General features: G+C 42.3%; 1 protein-coding gene and 1 long non-coding RNA gene across 2 annotated transcripts in view; both read left to right on the forward strand.

Moving 5' to 3' along the window:
- Positions 1-35: 35 nt before the first annotated feature.
- On the forward strand, positions 36-9,367 carry LOC129086331 (uncharacterized). The gene is made up of 3 exons (XR_008530799.1): positions 36-339; positions 3,274-4,160; positions 9,287-9,367. It is a non-coding gene; the product is annotated as an uncharacterized LOC129086331 (long non-coding RNA).
- A 5,276-nt stretch (positions 9,368-14,643) lies between these two features.
- The window catches only part of LOC129086328 (sodium/glucose cotransporter 1-like), a 50,074-nt gene continuing 44,158 nt past the window's right edge, over positions 14,644-20,559 (forward strand). The window contains exon 1 of the mRNA XM_054592792.1: positions 14,644-14,781. Within this exon, the coding sequence (XP_054448767.1) occupies positions 14,659-14,781 (123 nt within the window). The 5' untranslated portion in view covers positions 14,644-14,658. The remainder of the gene's footprint in view (positions 14,782-20,559) is intronic.

Raw genomic sequence — 20,559 nt, forward strand, 5'->3', positions numbered from 1 at the left:
ATGGGACGGGAAGGGGCGGGGCGACTCCCGGACAGTACGGGGATCTCCGGCGCCGCTACTCAGGGCCAACGCTCTGGGAAGAAGCTTGTCCAGGCCTGTGCCAGTAGTAGGGACAGCTCCAGGTCGCCTCTCAGTTGGGGACAGAGTACCCCAGCTTCTGGGTCCTCAAGGACAGAGAGGGAGAATTCTGAGGGATCATTGGAGGGAACCAGGACCTTCTGGTCATGACCTTGAAGCTGCCCAAATGTCCAGGAAAGAGGAAAGTGCTCTTCTCAGTCAAGAGGACCTGAGCTGCTCTTTATGGGAATCAGCTGCTTGACTTCCACCCCCTATAAAAAGGTAGGGGAATTTTGCACCTTGAACCAATTCTCAGGGGAATTTACCTATCAATTTGGGGAAAATTCACATCTTCACTGCGTTGAATCTCTCAATCCATGACTATCCTTTCTCCCATTAATAGGTTTTAATAATAGGTTTTAATAATAGGTTTTAACTGCCCCCATAAACAAATGGCTTGAACAGCTTTTTAGACTAATTTCTAGTTAACTCACTTTTGTAGTGCAACTGTAAATTGTACACTTCTTAAACATTATTTTCTATTCATTTGTTGATATATAGAGATATAGTAAGTTTATATACTGAAACTGGATCTGGTAAATTTGCTCTATTTTTTAATAGACTCTATTAATTTATCTGTACCTCCTGTGGGACTTGCTACAGACTTCCCCGTGTCATCTGTGAATAACGACAATTTGGTTGCCATCTTCTCAATTCTTATGCATTTCATTTCTTTCCCTTGCCTGACTCCGGTACTGCTATGGTTTCCTTTAAAGATTCTCTTAGATTAAGGATGTTTTCATACATCCCTTATATGATGCATGGGTTTTAAAAAATCCTTTGTTGGGTTTTATTCACTGATTTTTCTGCATCTTTTGACACAATTTCTCTCCCTTAATGTTTTGAATTAATGCGTTGAGTTTCCTCATGTTGAACCAATCTTCCGGTCTTGGAACTTGTCCGTCGTATGGTATTCCGCACCAAGGCTGAAGTCGGGGTGATAATATTTTGTTCGGAACGTTGGCATCCCTATTCCTGAGTGGTAGAGCGCCGTAATCCCCCTTCGCTGCCCTTGGCCGACTTTGCAGACCAGGTTGTGTTCACTTTATAAAATGAGACATTGTTTATTCTCTAATAGAATTCTTTTATTCTCCGGAGAAGTTTGTATAAGGTTGGAATTGCTTACCAGTGAAGCTCTCTGAGCCAGTTTTCTTGGCAGGAAGGTCTTTGACTACTGATTCAATGCCTTTAGAAGAATTAAGATTTTAAAGTTCTTCTTCAGTCAAATATATATGTTTGATTAAGTTTTTCTAGGAATGTCATTTCATCTCCAATTATTGACATGATGTTCCAATAATAGACTTTGATAATCCATTTTAGGTATTCCATGTCTGCAAAAATGCCCCCCCTTCCTGATATGAGTAATTTTTGTCTTCTTTCTTTGGTTCTTGATAAATTCACCAAATCATTTCAATTTCAGTTGTATCATAAAGGAACCAATGTTCTGCTTTCTTGTTTCAACATCTCCACTATTTGTTACCTATTTTTTCTTTTTAGTATTTGTTCTTCTCTTTCTTATTTCCTTTATTCTACTTTCTATGAGATTACTTTGTTGTTTTTAGCTCTCTGAGATATATATTTAGCTCATTTATTTTTGGCCTTTTTATTTTCTATGAAATTTCTAAATACATTTTAAGGTTATCAGTTTCCCTCTATGTACTGCGTTAGCTGCATGCCACAAGAATGTTCATTATTGTGATTTCATTATTGTTCAGTCCAAAACATTATCTAGTTTCCAAAATGTTATTTACTTCCCTAAACTGTTAGGAGCATATTTCTTTATTTCCAGACATGTGAGAATGTCTAGTATCTCTATTGTTGATGTCTAGTTTATCATTAATTTCTAGTATTTTGCATATATGCTTAGGTGATAGAATATATGCTGGGTGATTTCAGTCATTTGAAAGTTGTTTAAGCTTGCTTTATGACCCAATATATGGTCAGTTTTTGTCAATGTTGTTTTTCTACTTGGAGGCAATATACATACTGTAACTCTGGGTATGTGTTCTATATACAAGTTCATTGGGTCAAGTCATTTAAGTCTTCCAATTTCCTGTTATCCTCTTCAAGTGATTTCAGGCAATGCTTCTTGGCCATAAAGATTTTAAATCTGATATCAATATAACCACACCAGCTTTCTTTGGGGTAGGAGTTTTGTGGTATCTTTGTCAACCCATTTACTTTTAACTCAACTGAATAACCTGACCCACCAGTCCTGGAAAGGGAGCTCTTCTCCAAATGACTTTCTCCATGCATTACACATTTGTGAAGCGTGTGCCAAGCATTTACATTGTGCAAAGTCATGTCTGTGACCCTTACATTTTTAGTAGTTTGCTTGCCTTGGTATGATGGAAATTCATGGTTTTTCCTCTCCAGTCTTTGAGGCTGGGGCAGAATTACTAGGCACCTCTCCATCCTCCCAGAGTATGTGCAGACCCATGTTTACTGTCATCAGGGATCCTGTGGGGCACACCAATACAATCACCTCAAACAAGGAAAGAATTATTGGCTCACATAATTGGGCATCTAGACACGGGGCATTCAGGGCCCTCTGAAACCCAGAGTCCCTGGCCCTGTTTCTCCCTGCCACGCTCTAGTCCCCACATGGACTGGCTTCCCTTATGCAGGCAAAATGGCTCTGGCAGATGACACAGGTAGGTGTACATGACATAAGGCGGGAGGTCATGAGCCTGGTTTCCCAATGGGTCTGCAGGATATGCTGGCACCACCTGAAAGTGGCATCTGCAGCACCACAGCCCCACTCAGGACAGCAGTGAAGGGCAGCTCTCCCAGGGACAGAAGACTGAAGGGACCATTTCAGATCTGCTTAGCCTGCATTGAGCAACAGCAAGAAATTTGTATCCACAGTGATTCACAGTAGTTACCAGTGGTTTGGATAGATGGTCAGTGTTATGGGCTGAATGTTTGTGTTCCGCCTCCACCCCCACCCCCACCACATTCGTATGTTGAAGCCCTAACCACCAATGTGGTGGTATTTGGAGATGGTGTCTTTGGGAGGTAATTAGGTTTAGATGAGGTCAGGAGGGGACCCTTGTGGTGGGATTAATGTCCTTATATTAAAAGAAACAGAAATCAATCAATATCTATATCTTTATCTCTACTTCTATCTATATTTATATCTGTATCTATCTCCAGGCATAGAGGAAAGGCGAGGAAAACACACAGTGAGAAGGCAGCCATCTGCAAGCCAGGAAGCCCTCATCAGGAATCATGTTGCCGACACCTTGATCTAGGACACCCCAGGTTCCAGAACTAAGATATATAAATGTCTGCAGTCTCATCCACCTAGTCTGTGTTTTGTTATGGCAGCTCAAGGACTCAAAAGGATCAATAGTCAGTATCTGAAAATATGATACAGAGAGTCAAAAGAGGTACAGGATGGACCTCTGGGAATGGACACTATGTAAAGATATTCACATCCCATATCACCAAATGGCATTTGAAGACTCTGCAAAGGAGGCCTCAATAATCAGGTGGACAAAATGACACACTGCACAATGTCAGTCGACCTTGTTCCCAGCCATGCCAGTGTTTGCCCGATGTGCTCATGAACAAAGGGACCATGGTTACAGGCATGAGGACTGGGCATGAGCTGGTGGACATGATGTCCCCCTTACTAAGGCTGAGCTGGATGCTGCTGCCACCTAGTGGCTAATCTGCCAACAGCGGAGAACTACAGAGAGCCCCAGCACCATTCCTTGGGGGACCACCTCGCCACCTAATGGCAGATTGATTCCATTGCACCTCTTTCATCATGGATGAGGTACAAATTCTGGAAATGGATTTGCTTTCACTGCTATCATTCATCTTCCCGCACCAACATCCCTGGACTCTTGGGATGCCTTAGCTACCATCATCGCATTCCCCACAGCACTGCATCTGATTGAGGAACTTATTCCACAACAAAAGAAGTGCAATATGGAATTAACTGGTCTTAGCACACACCCTATTGCCCAGAAGCAACTGACCTAATTAAAAGTGGAGTGGCTTACTGAAGACTCTGTTATGGCACAAGTTGAGAGGTAACACCCTGAAATATAAATATCATACTTACAGGATACAATTTATGCTTTGAATCAAAGACCATTAAATGGTGCAGTCTCTTCCAGAGACATAATACTTGAGCTTGGGGATCAAGAGATAGAAGTGGGAATGGTTTCTTTCATAATTAGCCATAATGATTCCCTCAAAGAATGTTCGCTTTCATCCTAGCAGCCATGAGACTTCCTGCTTTGGAGATCTAAGTTCCCCAAAAGATAATGCTTCCACCAGGGGGCACTGCAGTGCTTCCACTGAGTTGAAACCAGCAGGCAGGAAAAGAGGCTACCCTTCTGGTTAGACTAATTGATCCTGATTCCTAAGGAGAAATTGGGCGGCAGCTGCACAGGGGGCAGGACTTTGTCCAGAACCCAGGGCACTAAGAGCCTTAAAGAACAAAGGTTTAGATGTAGCACCAGGTAAAGATCCATGACCAGCTGAGGTTCCAGCTGAGGACAAAATATCAGATCAGCAGAGGAAAAAGGATGTCATAGATATTAACCATAATCTCATGACTAGGGTTACCACATTTATCAAAAAGAAATACAGATGCCCATTTAAACATGAATTTCAGATCAACAACAAATAATCCTTTTAGTATAAGAATGTTGTGTGAAATATTATACTTTTTAAAAAGTCATTCATTATTTGAGTGTTCTGTATTTTATCTCACAACCCTATTCACGGCTGATACACAAAGGAGAACTGCAGTAACTTTTCACCTTTTTTTCTTTACTTGTTATAGGTATGTACATATTTGCATTTATTACCCATGTTTTCTTTTCCTTTCAGTATGACTTTATATACAAGTTGGAGGTTAGCAGAATATTCAGTGGAACTGTGACTGAATTTGAGGAGAAATTAATATGGTTAGCTGTGTATACAATGAGAGCTAACCATATCTTCAGAGCATGTGTCTCTTTTGAAGGAGAGGATGAGATTTATCTAGAAAGGATTGCTGCTGCTTAGATGAGAACAGTTGTTTTGCCAGCTGGTGCAGTGCTAGGCTTTGCCAATAGAGGGTGCTGGAGGGAGGCTGCAAGGCAACAGTGGCAGGAAGGCGCCTCATTCATTTTCCAGCTTTCTTTCCTTTTTATTGAGCACAAGAGCCAGTGATTGGTGGGTGGATGGCCCCGTGTCACTTCAGCAACCCTGGCTCACCAGTTCCAGCCCTGCACCCAGGCCCCATTCTGTCCCCCTGGCAGCCACTTCTGCAACAAGTCCAGCTTCACATCCAGGCAAAAGACCAGCTCCAGCCTCACACACCTTCTGGCCATGGTTGGCCACTTCTATGCACCAGCCTGGCCCACACTCTCTGGCAAGGGACCAGATGACCTTCCAGCCAGATTCAGATTTCTACTGCCTGAGGCCACCTGGGGTTACATAGACTCCCCTCTCAAACTACACCTTTTCCTTTCTGAACCATTCATTCTTTCATTCACGTATTTATCAATCACTTACTATGTGTCAGCCACTGTGGTAACAAACACTTGTGTACAAATTTTTATATAGACATGTTTTCTTTTCTTTTGAGTATACACCTAGGGGTGCGTATAGTTAGCTGCCTAACTTTTTAAGCAACCACCAAACTGTGTTCCAAAGTGGATGTACACTTCTTTTCCATGAACAGCGTGTAAACAAGTGGACACAGAAGAAAACACACAGTAGGGTTCTTTTCCAATTTTGCCACAAGTTCAATATACTCCCCGAGCCTCAGTTTCCCAGTCACTGAATAGTCGCTATGCCCAATGGCATGATGGTAAATGTTGAACAACCAACCTGGAAGCTGGTTGTTCAAGCTGGTTTTTAAGGCTCCCTGGGGAGAACCTTAATTTGTAGCATTTGCCAATTTCACTTCCGTGGTGTCAATACTCCCACCGTGGCCAATTTAAAGCTAGGAGTGCATGACTGAACACAGAGTCAAGAAGAGCTGCATTCAAGATTAGCTCTAGTGTGAGCTGGTGCAGTGGGCTCCACGCACCACTCACTCCTTGCAGCTGCTCTGTTCCTCACCTCCCTGGGCTTCTGTATAAGTAGACAGCGTCACCTGGTGGCAAAGCCAAGCAAATCTCAGTTCACCTGGAGAAGCGCCTAGAATGCAGGGAAGGACGAAACCCCCACCCATCTACCCCCACCTCCCCAGGGTTTGTCTCCTCTCTCTTGTTCAGTCTCAGGGCCCATCGTCTCCAAGAAAGACTTCAAGCCCGAGGGGACTCCCATGGGGGAGCCCCTGCCCGTCGCCCTCCGTGTTGGGGGTGGGGAGGGGCTGCAGTAAGAAGTGACTTCATAAGGCAGTAAATCGCCACATCCTGCAAACAGGCCGCCCCAGCAGACCTCCAGCCTACCCCCTGACTGGGAAGCACCAGAATAGCGCCGCGATCTGAAGCAGGGACCCAGCACCCCTAGGCAAGAGTCAGACAGCCAGCGTACCCCGAAGCCCCTGTTCCTGACAAGTCTTTCTCCTGGGACCTGGAATCTGGCCCCAAACCCCAGGGCTTTTCTTTGGTCCAAGACTTCCCTCTGATTTTATGTGTAACACTTGCCTCCCAGCTCTCAGAGCCTTTTATCGCCACCTACGGTAGGGTGGGTGGGGAGTGAGGGTGGCGCCTATAACAGCAAAACCACAACACTTAGCCCCTGGCTCCCTGAACCCCCAACAGATTGCCAACCACCATAGGTTTATATTTGCATCTCTTCTGTTGTGCATTCTTCCAGAAAGCATCTGCTTAGCCCAGAACTCCATTTTCCAGATCCCTGTAGGGGTAACAGGGGAAAGATTATTAAACATAAATCCCATCTGCCACTTGCACGGACCAGCTCCTGCCGTGTGCTCAGGCAGCCGCCTTCCGGCCCTGGGAGCTGCAGACCTCGGCAGCCTGCCCCACCCTCTGCGGTGCTGGCCACTGCGATGGACCAGCTCTGGCCCATGCCCCGTGAACACATTTCTCTGCCTCTGACAGGCTGCCTAAGGAGACCTGGGGCAGGGTGAATGAGAAAGATTATTAATTCAAATATTAATCTTCTGGTGTAGGTAGAAACCAATTACCATTCGCTGAAGGGAGAAATCCAGTTCTCCATAGTAGCCAAGGCTGACGGCTTTGGGGTCGTCTTTAATGAAGACTGGTGGGAAACTGTCCAGTATTTTGCATCTGCTGCTCTCAAAATTTCCAGGCTTACCCCTCCACTTCATTCCATGGCCTCTGGCCTCTAACGATGAGGCTTCCAGGCATTGATCCTGCAAACAGCCGGCACCAGGGGGAAGGGCAGGAGACCAGTGTGGTGACTGAACAACCCAGCTGCTGGTCCGCCTGACACAAATGGGGGTTGACCCAGATGGAAAAGCTCAGCCGTGAGGACACAGGCAGCTTTCTTTGGGATGGCCATTGTGGGGAGGGACAAAGATTGGATGTAGATGCTCTTCCCCTCTCCAAGGGGCAATGTGGAAGGCAAGGCCTTCAAAAACAAGTGAGGGTTAGTCCCAGGATGGCCATGTTAGAGGAGTCTGTCCAGCAGTGTATAAAAGAAACCAAGAATATCTGAGGGACTGAAAAGCTACATCACCTTGGGACCAAATACACTGTTTCAAATGCCTCAGGCCTAGCTCTAGTAACGAGTGGTGGGCCACTCACAGATCCCAGAACATGTACAGGCTGCGTTGCACGTGAACCAATTTTCCTTTGTCTTTGCCTCTCCCAGAGGCTTCATATGGAAAGAGTGAGGTTGCGCACACAGCTCTCTCTCTTCAAAATTTTTTCTGCCCTCCAAGTTTGATGGATGGAGGAAGTCACTTTCCATAGTCAGCCTGTCAGCTTTTCATAGTCTTAATAAAGTCTTAGAGTACAGGCAAAACTTCTGACTTCAGGGTTGGCCTCAGACAAGATGGCCCCCAATATCATGTTTTTTCAAAAAAGATCATCCCTCAATCTGTTTAGATTCATATGGGACATCTCATAAGGTGGGAAGGGTGGTAGCCTACAAGGATTAAAATGACCTTTCCAAGGCAAACTACTGCCAAGGAGGTTGGATTTTGTTTTTTCTAAATGAAAGAAAATTCCAAGAAAGGTAAGGAATGGGAGTCCCTGGACTGCAGCCAATCAAGCTAAATGGAACACAGGATGCAGCCCAGAAGTACCAGGTCAGAGGTTCTGACTGGTCACAAGGACAATAGGCCTCTCAACCTTTGGGTCACAAATTCGGGCAATTTTCCCTGAAAACCAATAGAGGGCTGGGGTGGTGGGATGTTTGCAATTAGATCAGTCCCGGTGAGTGCCCTCTCGGCTGGAAGTAAACTGGCATTAAATCATTAAGGTGAGATGGGGGGAAAGGATCTGAGATAGGAGGAACCCTAACAAGGGAGAAGGATACCTTATGTCCTTTGAAGATCTAGGTATTTAACAAAAAAACAAACAAATCTCCAAACCAGCCTCTCTTCTCAGTCTTTTCACTGCTGGCCAGCAAATCTGGAGGGAGATTATAGTAAAATGCCTCCATTATGTCCTTCACAATTACCACAAAAATCTTCTGAGGTAGATGCATGAGTTCTGAACCAGGAAAGTAACTCTGGACGCTGACCAGGGAGGAATACTGACTGTCCTCCCAGTGAGCCCAAACCTGACCTGTGCCAGGTGAAATGCCAGCCAACAGTCTGTGGACATGGATACAGGTTGATTACTCTGGCCTCTAAAGCTAACAAGCACCCAAATCTGCTTCCTTGTGAAAGGCAAACATACTGGGTCAAACATCACTTCATCGCAAATGAAATACTGTGAATCTCAAAAGACCAGCCTGAGCTGTTTCATCGCTAGAGGGCGCCAAAGACCACTAAATCTAATCCAGGCTCAAGGTGTACATACAAGTTGCCACCAGGTGGCGAAATTGCTAGGAGAGGGCTGGCACGCGTCAGTATCTGGTTTCCCTTGCCTCTCTGCCCTGGGATGGGGTGGAGAGGATGAATCCAGTCTTTCTGGGCTAGCTAGGTTATAAGTGCTCTGTATCTCCAAAGGGCTCAGAAAATTAAAATTCAAGGTAACAAGAGTTTTATTCAAGTTAATGTGTGGCCAGCAATATATATCTATATATAGATATATAGAGATTTTTTTTTTTTAATTAGAAAAGAAGGCAGGAAGTTTGAATCACCGGGATGTCTACTCTCAAGTCTCCCTGCAGTCGGAGTGAACGCAAGCATCCAGCTGGGCACCCACATCCAGAGTTGCAAACCTGGCTGGGGACAGGGAGAGTTCCGCTGCCAGGATGGCAAAGTGAAGAGTTCCACCCACTCCCCAGCGAAACTGGTGAAAGTTATTTATTATGTGTTTATATACTTATAATTAGATATGTTTTATAATACATATATTATTAAAATTTTATATATTATTTTTAAACTGTATATAGTATATAAATCTTAAGAAGTAAAATACAGGCTTTATAAATATTTAAAGTCTATATGCCTATGTGAGTAAATGTAAAAACATTTTTTTAAATTATTTAAATCTCTTTAAAGGATAATAATGTAACAATGTATGGCAGCAATATCACAAAGTCTAAGGCGGGAGAAGTGAAAGCATACTATTGTAAAGTTCTTACACTATGTATGAAGTGAAAAAATATCACTTGTAGGTAAATTGGGTTAAGTTAAAGATAGATACTATAATCTCTAAAGCAACCACTGAAATAACACAACAAAGTTATAGCCAATAAGCCAGCAAAGGCAGTAAAGTGACAGTATGCACATGCACACAGACACACACACCAATTAATCCAAAAGAAGGACAAAAAAGATAAAAAGAACATATGGGAGAAGTAGAAATTGAATAGCATGATGGCATATTTAAACACTACCACATCAATGCTTAAAATAGAGATTGTCTGATTAAATAAAAACTGAAGGCCCAACGATATGCTGGCAATAATAAATATACTTTAAATATAAATATATGGAAAACAATATGGAGATTCCTAAAAAAAAGAAATTGCCATACAACCCAGAAATTCCACTTCTGAGTATTTATCCAAAGAAAACAAAACACTAATTCAAGAAATATACACACTTCTATATTCATTGCCACATTACTAACAAAAGCTAAGATATGGAAGCAACCTAAGTACCCATCAATAGAACATTAGATAAAGATGTGGTACATATATACAATGGAATGTCATACAGCCATAAAAAAGAATGAAATCTTGCCATTTGTGACAACATGGGTGGACCTAGAGGGTATTATGCTAAGTGAAATAAGACAGAGAAAGACAAATGCCATATGATTTCACTTATATGTGGAACCTTTAAAAAATTTTTAAGGAAAAAAAACAGATACATAGATACAGAGAACAAGCTGATGGTTACCAAAGGGGAGGGGTGTGGGGAGATAAGTGAAATTAAAGAAAGCGAGAGGGAGGGAGGGAGGGAAATAGATTTCAGAGCAAAGGACATTGCTAGGTACAAAATGGGTCATGTCATAACAACAAAGGGATCACTTCACCTAAAGGACACAATGTTTATGCATCATGTTATACGTCTGGTAGAGCTATTTGTTGGGTATGTAAAAACAATTAAAGATAATTAAGTGGACACTATTAAGAGAAATTTTCAACAACTACAGAGTGAATTTGATTTTTAAAAAGTTGCTCTCAGTGATAAAAAATTACAAAATTTGTGGCCTGAAATCAGAAATAAATGTCAAAAAATTATAATTTTTTTAATAGATTTTTGAATTCACACTTTGGCCAGCTCTAAACCAGCTTGGATTCCTTTTACCAAAAAGGAAAACAACTTAGATGGAAAGATGACAAAAGGAATTATTTCCATTATGGAGATTTGTTAGAAAACTCTGAGAAAATGCTACAAAAAGATATTTTACAAAAAGTTGAAAATTTTTCAATTGTATCAAAACAATTGCCCATGGAATGAAAGTCCTTTCTAACAACATCAAAAATGAGTAGACCCAACATTTGAAAAATTTCAAGTACACTTCTTTAGCTGTAGTTGAGCCATATGATATGAGACACTGCCCAATTAATATCTTGAACACATTTTGTCTGAAATAACACACAAACCTATGAACAAATATTGCCCATTCATGACCTAAAAGATCAAACTTGTGGCATACATATTTTTAACCTTCTTTACATTTATCAAAGAAGATTTTCACGTAAATAAGAAAAAAACATTAGTTTTTTATCATTACAGACAGTACTCCAGCTAGGTCAAAACTCCATATTTAACAGAATTTTAAAACAAGAGACTGATGTTTCCCTCTTGATTTATTCCACCCTACGATATGTATTTAAAAATATTTGTGCTTAGTTTTTATAGCAGACTTTACAAAAAACATCATGGACGGATACAGTTGTTAAAATCAGTCAGTATATGTGTGCAGATATGAATCGTCATTTATGAAAGTGTTGAAGAAATAGAAAGCAATGAATTTAATGAAGTGCTTTAGCCAATGTTCATTGGTTGAATATTGGAAATTTTATAAAAAATTACTCTAATGTCAGTTACAATTCACAAATTTTAAGATTTTCTTGAAGCAATAGGAATGCTTGTCAAATATTCAATAATCAAGAATAATAGATGGCAGTCTTACCTATATTTCTCACTAATATGTACTATATATAAATGAGCTAAAAATTTAAATAGTCAAAGAAAGGAAAGGCTTATTTGTAACCTAGCTAGCCAAGTAGAGGAATTATGCTCAAACTGGAACTTAATAATACAAATCAATAATAATGATTTTGCATGTTCTCCAAACATAAGTCAATATGTCAAAGATTTTCATTGTAACTGACTGTGTTATGTAATTGGTGACAAAAACTACAAGAAAAATCTGAAGAATGCTTTGTGAGATCAATCAATTTAGAAATGCTTTTTAAATTATGTAATGCCTCTTTGAAGTCAATGTTGATAATACCAAGTTGACAACAAGAGTTAGTGGACTGCTTAACTTGGACAGACAGAATTTGGAAACTAATATACTTTTGCTTCAAAGTCAAATCAATTCTTCTAAAAAGATGAACCAGTTTTGTCATTGACTTAAAGGAAAATAAAATTTTGATAATATATTTAGTTACTGGAAAATTTTTTAGTACGTTTAAAACAATTTGGCTTGTGAATCTATGTTTTGAACTGTACCTTTTATTAAATTTAAGGACAGATCAAGTATTTCTGGTGAGAAGTTAGAGTGAGAATTGAGATGTGTACAATATATACAAGATTTCAAAGACTAACTGTGGAAAAAAAAGAGTATAATATATCTCCACAATTTTTATACTGATTACATACTGAAATGATAATATTTTGGAGATATCAATTAAATAAAATATATTACTCAAATCAATTTTACCTGTTTCCTTTCTTAATGTGGTTACTGAAAAGTGTTCAATTATATCTGTGGTACACATCAAAGGAAACAATCAACAAAATATTTGCAAACCATATATCTGATAAGAGGTTACTATCCAAAATGTGTAAAGAGCCCATACAACTCAATAGCAAAGAAAACACAAATAACCCAATTTTTAAAATGGGCAAAGACCCTGAATAGAAATTTTTCCAAAGAAGACATATGAATCGCCAACTGGTATTTGAAAAGCTGCTCAACATCACTAATCATCAAGGAAATGCAAATCAAGACCACAGGGAGGTATCACCTCCCACCTGTTAGGATGGCCATTCATTATCAGTAAGTCAGGAGACAACAAGCGTTGGCGAGGATGTTGGTACACTGCTGATTGGAATGTAAATTGGTACGGCCATTATGAAAAATAGCATGGAGGGTCCTCAAAACATTAAAAATAGAGCTACTATATGATCCAGCAATCCCACTTCTGAATATACATTCGAGGGAAATAAAGTCTCTATTGCAAAGTAGCATCTACACTCCCACATTCATTACAACATTATTTACATAGCCAAGATGTAAAAACAACTTTAAGTGTTTGTGGACAGATGAAGGGTTGAAGAAATGTGAGGTATATACGTACCGGTATATATAATTTTGCAAAGACATGGATGAACGTAAAGAACATTATGCTAAGTGAAATAAACTAGACACAGAAAGACAAATACTGCATGATCTTATCATACTGAATATTGAAATCTTTTTTAAAAAAGTTGAAGTCATAATAACAGACAGTAAAATGGCGGTTACCAGAAGCCGGGGGGGTGGTTGGTAATGAAGAGGGGAGATATTGATCGAAGGGTATAAACTTTCAGTTATAAGATTAATAAGTTCTAGAGATCTGATGTACAGCATGGTGACCAGAGTTAATAATAATGTATTATATACTTAAAATTTGCTTAGAGTAGATCTCAAGTGTTCTCACCACGCACACACACAGAGTGGTAAATGAAGTAATTGATGTTAATTAGTTTGAGATGGTAATTATTTCACAATATACATACCAAAAGATCAGGTTGTGCAGCTTAAATAGGTACAATTTTTATTGGTCCGTTATGTCTCAATAAAGCTGGAGAAAATAAAATAATACATGATTCATATTATATGTCTCTGGACAGCACTGAACTAAACTAGAACTATAGAATTTTTCTGCTCAAGAGACTGAGACCATAGACTTCTGGCTGCAAGGACAAGCCTCCCTGCTGTCGTGGTCATGGACTCAGACTAACTGGTTACTGTAAGAGTGAAATGGGCTATGTATGCAAAGCGCATAGGAGGAGATCTGGCACCTATCAGCAGCTACGTAAGTATTAGCTATTATTTTAAGTATTAGCATTATTGACCAAAATTTCTAAAAATACGATTTAGCAGAGAAACACACCAAGGAGTGTAACTGCTTGACTTAGATTGAAAATTCACACACCACCAATAAAAGTCAAACTGCAAAAAGCCGAGGCCCCTCCGAGACCAGTTAGTCCAATGGGGTCGTGACTGGGGGAGGCGACTGGGGCATTTTCCTTGGGGTAAAATGTAAGGAGGCACCAAAAAAACAAACAAACAAAAAACAAAAACAAAAAAAAACAACTCAGGACTCAAGACAGGTAATATTCTGATATAATATTTTAATAAATCTAAAGTAATGCCAAAAATCCGCAATGAACAAAACATCGAAATCATCAATAAAGGTCGGCGCAGTATTACCGGTTTCTCCTTTTGCCCCAGGGTCCCGTTATGGCTCGGAAAGACAGTTACTCATCCCGCCTGGGTAGCCTCACGCTAGCCCCAGTCTGGACCAGCCCTTAGTCTGGGATTAAGCGGCTGTAGCCAGCAGAGCGAAGGGGTTGTGCCTGCACTAGCAGCGAAGAAGTGCGCCGACCAGCGCACCCCCGAAGGAACGAGGTATTCGCTGCCTGGTGAGAACTGGCCCACGCTGCCCCCTGGGCCGGCCAGGAACTCCCAGGCTGCCCCGCGGCCGTTCCCAGGATGCCCGGAGGCCGCGGAGCCAAGGCGGAAGTCAAAGTCAAAGCCGTTGCCGCCTCCAGCAGAGCCAGCCCGGCCAGTCTGGCCCAGAAGCACAGCCATGTACTTTGCCTGGTCTGGCATCGACTCCAACTGGACGGCTGCGGACTCTGGTATCAACAACGCTGTGGACATCCTGGTGATGGTTTTGTACCTCCTGCTGGTCCTGGGCATCGGGCTGTGGGTACGTCGGGGCCCAGAGGGGAGGGCAGGGCTCTGGGCACCAGGCTGGGCTTGCCCCCTCCCTGCCAGTTGCCTGGTCCCCACCTCACACCCCGCCCCCACCTCGCCGGGAGCACCCTCTCATCCCCGCCCCGGCCTGCGCACAGCCCGCAGCCAGGCCTCTCTGCCCTCCCTCCGCCTCTGCGTCTGCCTAGTTCTCTCCGCCCTTCCAGCCAAGCGTGAGTTCCTGTTCTCCGCGGCGGAGCTGTGCTGGTACCAAGCCCACCTTCCCTGCCCGCCCCAGATAAGCACACGGGTCAGACTCCTCTGTGCCCGCTGCCGGGAACCTAAGAAGTAGTTAATAAAAAGTCGTATGATCATGATGGTGGTGGTGGTAATAATGACAGGTACTAATGGTTAGGTTATAAGTGTCACATCCTCACAAGTGTAATGGGAACAACCCATTAGTTCCTCCAGTTCCACAGGTGAGGAAACTGTTAAATAGGTTCAAAGACGTTAAATAACAACGAGGAAATGGTGGAGTTCAAATTCGAACCTAGAGCTGCCCGATCTGACTCACTAGTTTAACCATGTTTGCTTTGCGAGCAAGACCTCAAAGGTCACACACTTATGACTTAGGGAGCTTAGGTGTTCTCTTTAAACTTGAATGAGTTTATATTTTCTCTTCTATTACAAAGTTCTCTTAATAAGGGAAAGACCATGTCTCTTCTCATGCCATTCACTCATTAAAGCTTAGCATGTCAGTCCTCAACAAGGTGTCCTTCACCATGATCCCCAGGCCAGACCTGGCCCAGGAGGAGCCGGCCCCTGTCCCAGCTGGAAGGTCAGGTTGGTGTGAAAGCTTCAGCTGATGTCATGGTATTATTGTCCCTCGGCTGAACTGTAGCCACCAGGCCTCCACCTGGCCTGCTTCACCAGGCAGAAGTATCTGGTAACAATGCCTTCATTCACTAACTAGTGGCAGACTTGTAGCTCCTGATGGTCCCCACCCAGCTGAAGCTTTCATACATGTGCGACCTTTAATGTGGGGCACGTCAGCAGGTCACAAGCAGGACCTTGCTGTGCAGAATCAGACCCTTGGAAGAACAACCATAGGGCACTTTTCAGGGCTTACAGTGAGTCGTTATGCTGCTAGTGGGTAGAGTAGCAGGGACATGGTCTCCATCCTATGAAGAGAATTTTGTACCGGAAGAGAATATATAGGCCCTTTATTCCAAATGTAAAAAAGAGATCTGACGTGTTTCTACAGATATTTAAACAAACAATTTTAAAAACTGGCTTCAATTATGAGAAGCATTGCTCTAGGTGACCTAGGCAGGGGCTCTGATTAGTACTCATTTTGGGATCTTTTCCCCAGTTTCTGTGACTGAATTAGGGAGCCCACACCCAGCTTTCTTCCTGGCCCCGTTGGGACGGAGGTCTGGCCAAGGTCGGAGTAATAGCAAGCCATCCGGTCACTCCCCAAGGAAGCCTGTTCTTCCTTCTGTCCTCGCTGGAGCCATAAAATATACGCTGTTATCCAGGGCGATTTGATCTTCTTCCTTCCTTATAGTATTGTCTTTCCTTTGGTTCTTTTTATAAATCATATATTGTTTTTAACTATGAAAGTATAACATGCTTATCATAAGAAGTGAAAAGATGTCTAAATATCTAAAGAATAAGTTACAGTCTTCCCCATCCTTTCCCAGCCCTCTGAGGGAACCACCTACCGTGTATCCTTCCTGTCCTTTCTCAGTGCGTATGCAAACCTATGAATACATATGCAGAGTTTTTGTGTTTTTGTCTTTATAAAAAATGTGATCATATCATGTACATTATTCTGCAACTTGCCTTTTTTCACTTGCTCTATAGTAGAGAGAGTCCTACAGGTCAACAGTGGAGCTCTAGCTCATGTTTTTATTAGCTGCCTGATAGTCATACAGTTGTGTGTGCTCTTCTGCTTCTCTCTGCTAATTGACACTCAGATAATTGCCAGGTAAGTTTTTCTTTTTTTTTTTTTTACTGTGTTGATGCTTTTCCTCTGTGTAGCATGGATTCCAAAATTGGAATTGCTGGGTCAGAAGGGTATGTTTACTTAAAATTTTAGTAGGTAGCATTCAGGGGCAATCCACAAACTCGTTAAGATTTACATCTCACAGGCAGCACGCGGCCACGCCCTTCTCCTTCCCAAGCCCTCCTCACCAGCCTTGCCCACTGCAGCTTGTTTTATTCGCCAGTCTCATGGGTGAATAGCGGCATCTCACTGTAGCTGTGATTTGCGCTTCGCAGATAGCCGAGATTGAGCATCTTTCCCATTGATTTTCCTCTTTCGTGAATAGCCAGTTTATTTGCCAGTTTTTGAATTGGGTTATTTGACTATTGTTGTAAACTTGTCTGTCATTTGAATTGCTACTATGTTTTTTCCAAACTATTATTTTTCTCGACCAGTTTCTCAACCTCAGCACAGCTGACATTCGGGAGCAGATCATTTCTTATTGTAGGGGTCTAACCTGTATGTTATATGATGCCTAGAAGTACCCCTGACCCCTGTCCATTCACAACCCAAAAGCTCCCTAGGCACTGCCACGTGTTCCATTGAGGGATGGGATAAAAACCACCCTGGTTGAGAACCACCAGTCTAGACTCTATTAATGGTGTCTTTTTGTCATTTGAATTTGTGTTCACTTAGAAATGGTCAACTATCTCATTTTCCTTTCCATCTTCTAGATTTCCGGGTTGGCTTTTCCCCACTCCAAGTTTGTACAAATATTATTCTAAATTTTCTTCTAATGTTTATAGTTTTTGACATTTAAATCCCTAAAACATCTAGGATTTACTTTTATATATGAAGTGATGGAGGAGTTTAGCTTTATGTACTTCCAGTTATTAAACTGACCACCCTTTTCTCAGTGAACAGAATTGGCTGCATTGGCACATATAGGACTCTTTCTGTAAGCAGTCGTCAGCTTCTCTCGGCTGAGCATCTGCAGGGAGCTGGGAAATCGGTCTTTTTTGCTGATGCCTTGGCTGCTGGTGCCTTGGCTCTTCTGCGATGTTAAATGGGAAAAACATTTCTCTTTTATTTTTCAATTACAGTTGAAATTCAGTATCATTTTATATTAGTTTCTGGTGTACACCATTAATAGCTAGACAATTATGTAATTTACGAGTGATCCCTTCTATAAGCCTAATACCCACCGAGCACTGTACATAGTTGTTACAGTGTGTACTATCAATTTGTACTTGTTAATCCCTTTACTTCGTTCACACAGCCCTCCAACCCCCTCCCACCTGGCAATCATCCGTTTTGTTCTCTGTATCTATGAGTCTGTTTCTGGTTTGTTTGTTTATTTTGCTCTTTAAATTCTACACATAAGTGAAATCATACAGTATTTGTCTCTGTCTTGCCTCTCATATCACTTAGCTTAATACCTTCTAGATCCATCTTTATTGTTGCAAATGGTAAGATTGCACTTTTTGTGTGGCTGAGTAATATGCCATTGTATGTATATGCCACGTCTTCTTAATGTAATGGTCTGTTGATGGACACTTAGGTTGCTGCCACATCCTGGTTATTGTAATTAATGCTCCAGTGAACATAAGGATGCAGGTTTTTCTTGAATTAATGTTTTGGACTTTTTTCAAATTAATACCAAGAGGTAGAATTTTGGGGTCATAAGGTAGTTCTATTTTCAGTTTTTTAAGGAACCTCTATTGTCTTTCATCGTGGCTACACCAATTTGCAGGTGCACCAGGAAGGTTCCCTTTTCTCCACATCCTTACCACTACTGAGGATAGCCATCCTGACAGGCGTGAGTGATAATTCAGCACGGTTTTAATTTACATCTCTCTGATGATAAGTGACATTGAGCATCTTTTCATACGTCTGTAGGCCATCTGTATGTTCTCCTTGGAGAAATGTCTATTCAAGTCCTCTGCCCATTTTTTAATTGGATTGTTTGTGGGGGGTGAGTTGGTGTTAAGTTGCGTGAGTTCTTTATAAATTTTGGTTATTAACTCCTTATTGGATGTATCATTGGCAAATATCTTCTCCCCGTCATTAGGTTGTCTTTTCTTTTTGTTAATGGTATTCTTTGCTGTGCAAACACTTTTTAGTTTAATGCAGCCTCATTTGTTTATTCTTTCTTTCGTTTCCCTCGCCCGAGCAGGTATATCAGAAAAAAATGAGCAGTGTCACAGAGTTTACTGCCTCTGTTTTCTTCTAGGAGTTTATGGTTTCAGGTCTTACATTTCGGTCTTTAATCCATTTTTTGAGTTTATGCTCATATATGGTGTAAGATGGTGATCTAGTTTCATTCTGGGGGCATGTACCTGTCCACATTTCCCCAAACCATTTATTAGGTAGGTCTGCTATGTCTCCCAGTCTTCACCAGGTGGCCTTCCGTAGTAGGTGACCTGTGGGCCCAGTGGTGCGGTTTCTGTGATGGCCTGATCTGTGTGCCCCACGAGTGTCCTTTCTGTGGGTTGTGTGTGCCCTCCTGTTGTAGTTGAGCCCTGATTGCTGTTGCACATTGGTGGGCAGAATTGACTGTCAGGCTGAGTGGCTGTGAGTACTGGTCGTCGCGACCACAGCGTGCAGGGTGCTGTACGAGGCCGACTTCCTGGAGCCGGATGTGCCGCAGCAGGCTTTGGCGCCTGCCGAGACACTCTTTAGGTCAGCCACTTAGGCATCTAATCTGGGGGTGCTTGTTTTGGTCTGAAATGGCCACCAGATATGTTGGTTCTGGGTCGTCTTGGGAGGGACTCTGATACAGGCCAAGGTCAGCTGCGGCCTGTAACTATTTCAAGGCTACCTGGCCACCTAGAAGGATGTTTCTCATAACTGAAGCCAGTTTTGTTTTTTTTAATTGTTTAAATGATCTGTAGAAGCACATCAGATCTCTTTTTTACATTTGGAATAGAGGACCTGTATTTTCTCTTCTGGTACAAAATTCTCTTCATAGGATGGAGACCAGGTCTCCATTACTCTCTCTACGCACTAGCAGCATAACGACTCACTGTAAGCCCTGAAAACTGCCCAATGATCGTACTTCAAAGGGTCTGACTCTGCACAGCAAGGTCCTGCTTGTGACCTGTTGACATGCCCCACATTAAAGGTCACACCTGCATGAAAGCTTCAGCTGGGCGGGGACCATCAGGAGTGACAAGTCTGCCACTAGTTAGTGAATGGAGGCATTGTTACCAGATACTTCTGCCTGGTGAAGCAGGCCAGGCGGAGGCCTGGTGGCTACAGTTCAGCCGAGGGACCAAGCCGCGGCTTTCACACCGACCGACCTTTCACTGGGACGGGGCCGGCTCCTCCTGGGCAGGGTCTGGCCTGGGGATTATGATGAAGGACACCTTTTTGATGTGGTCATGGGAGGAGGTGACCACAGCATTTACTTACTCTCCCATCATGACCGGAACTCTGAAGGGAAAACACTTACACTTTTTATTGCTTGTTTTCTTTCTTATTATTCTCTGTCAAGAAATTTGAGAAGGTGTCCTATACATCTTCCACCGCATGAAATTGTCCGCCCTGGTTGGGTTATTCCGGAGAGAGCAGGGAAGAGGAGAAGCAGAGACAGGGGCTTAAGCCACATTCGTCCCAGGATCCCCTCTTCTTCCTGTCTGGTCCTTTCTTTAATGGGAAGAGATGAGTTTATTCATCTTAGAATAGTTTGTAAATTTCTTATAAGAGTTTTAATGCACCTCTACCTACATACCACTGACACCTTCTTTAGAAAAGGTCAGATCTGCACATAGTAGGCCCTTGCTAAATATTTATTGAATGGTAGAA

Source organism: Pteronotus mesoamericanus, unplaced genomic scaffold (assembly GCF_021234165.1).
Source record: "Pteronotus mesoamericanus isolate MK-2021 breed Mesoamerican mustached bat unplaced genomic scaffold, CSHL_Meso_final scaffold_371, whole genome shotgun sequence".
Lineage (NCBI taxonomy): Eukaryota > Metazoa > Chordata > Mammalia > Chiroptera > Mormoopidae > Pteronotus > Pteronotus mesoamericanus.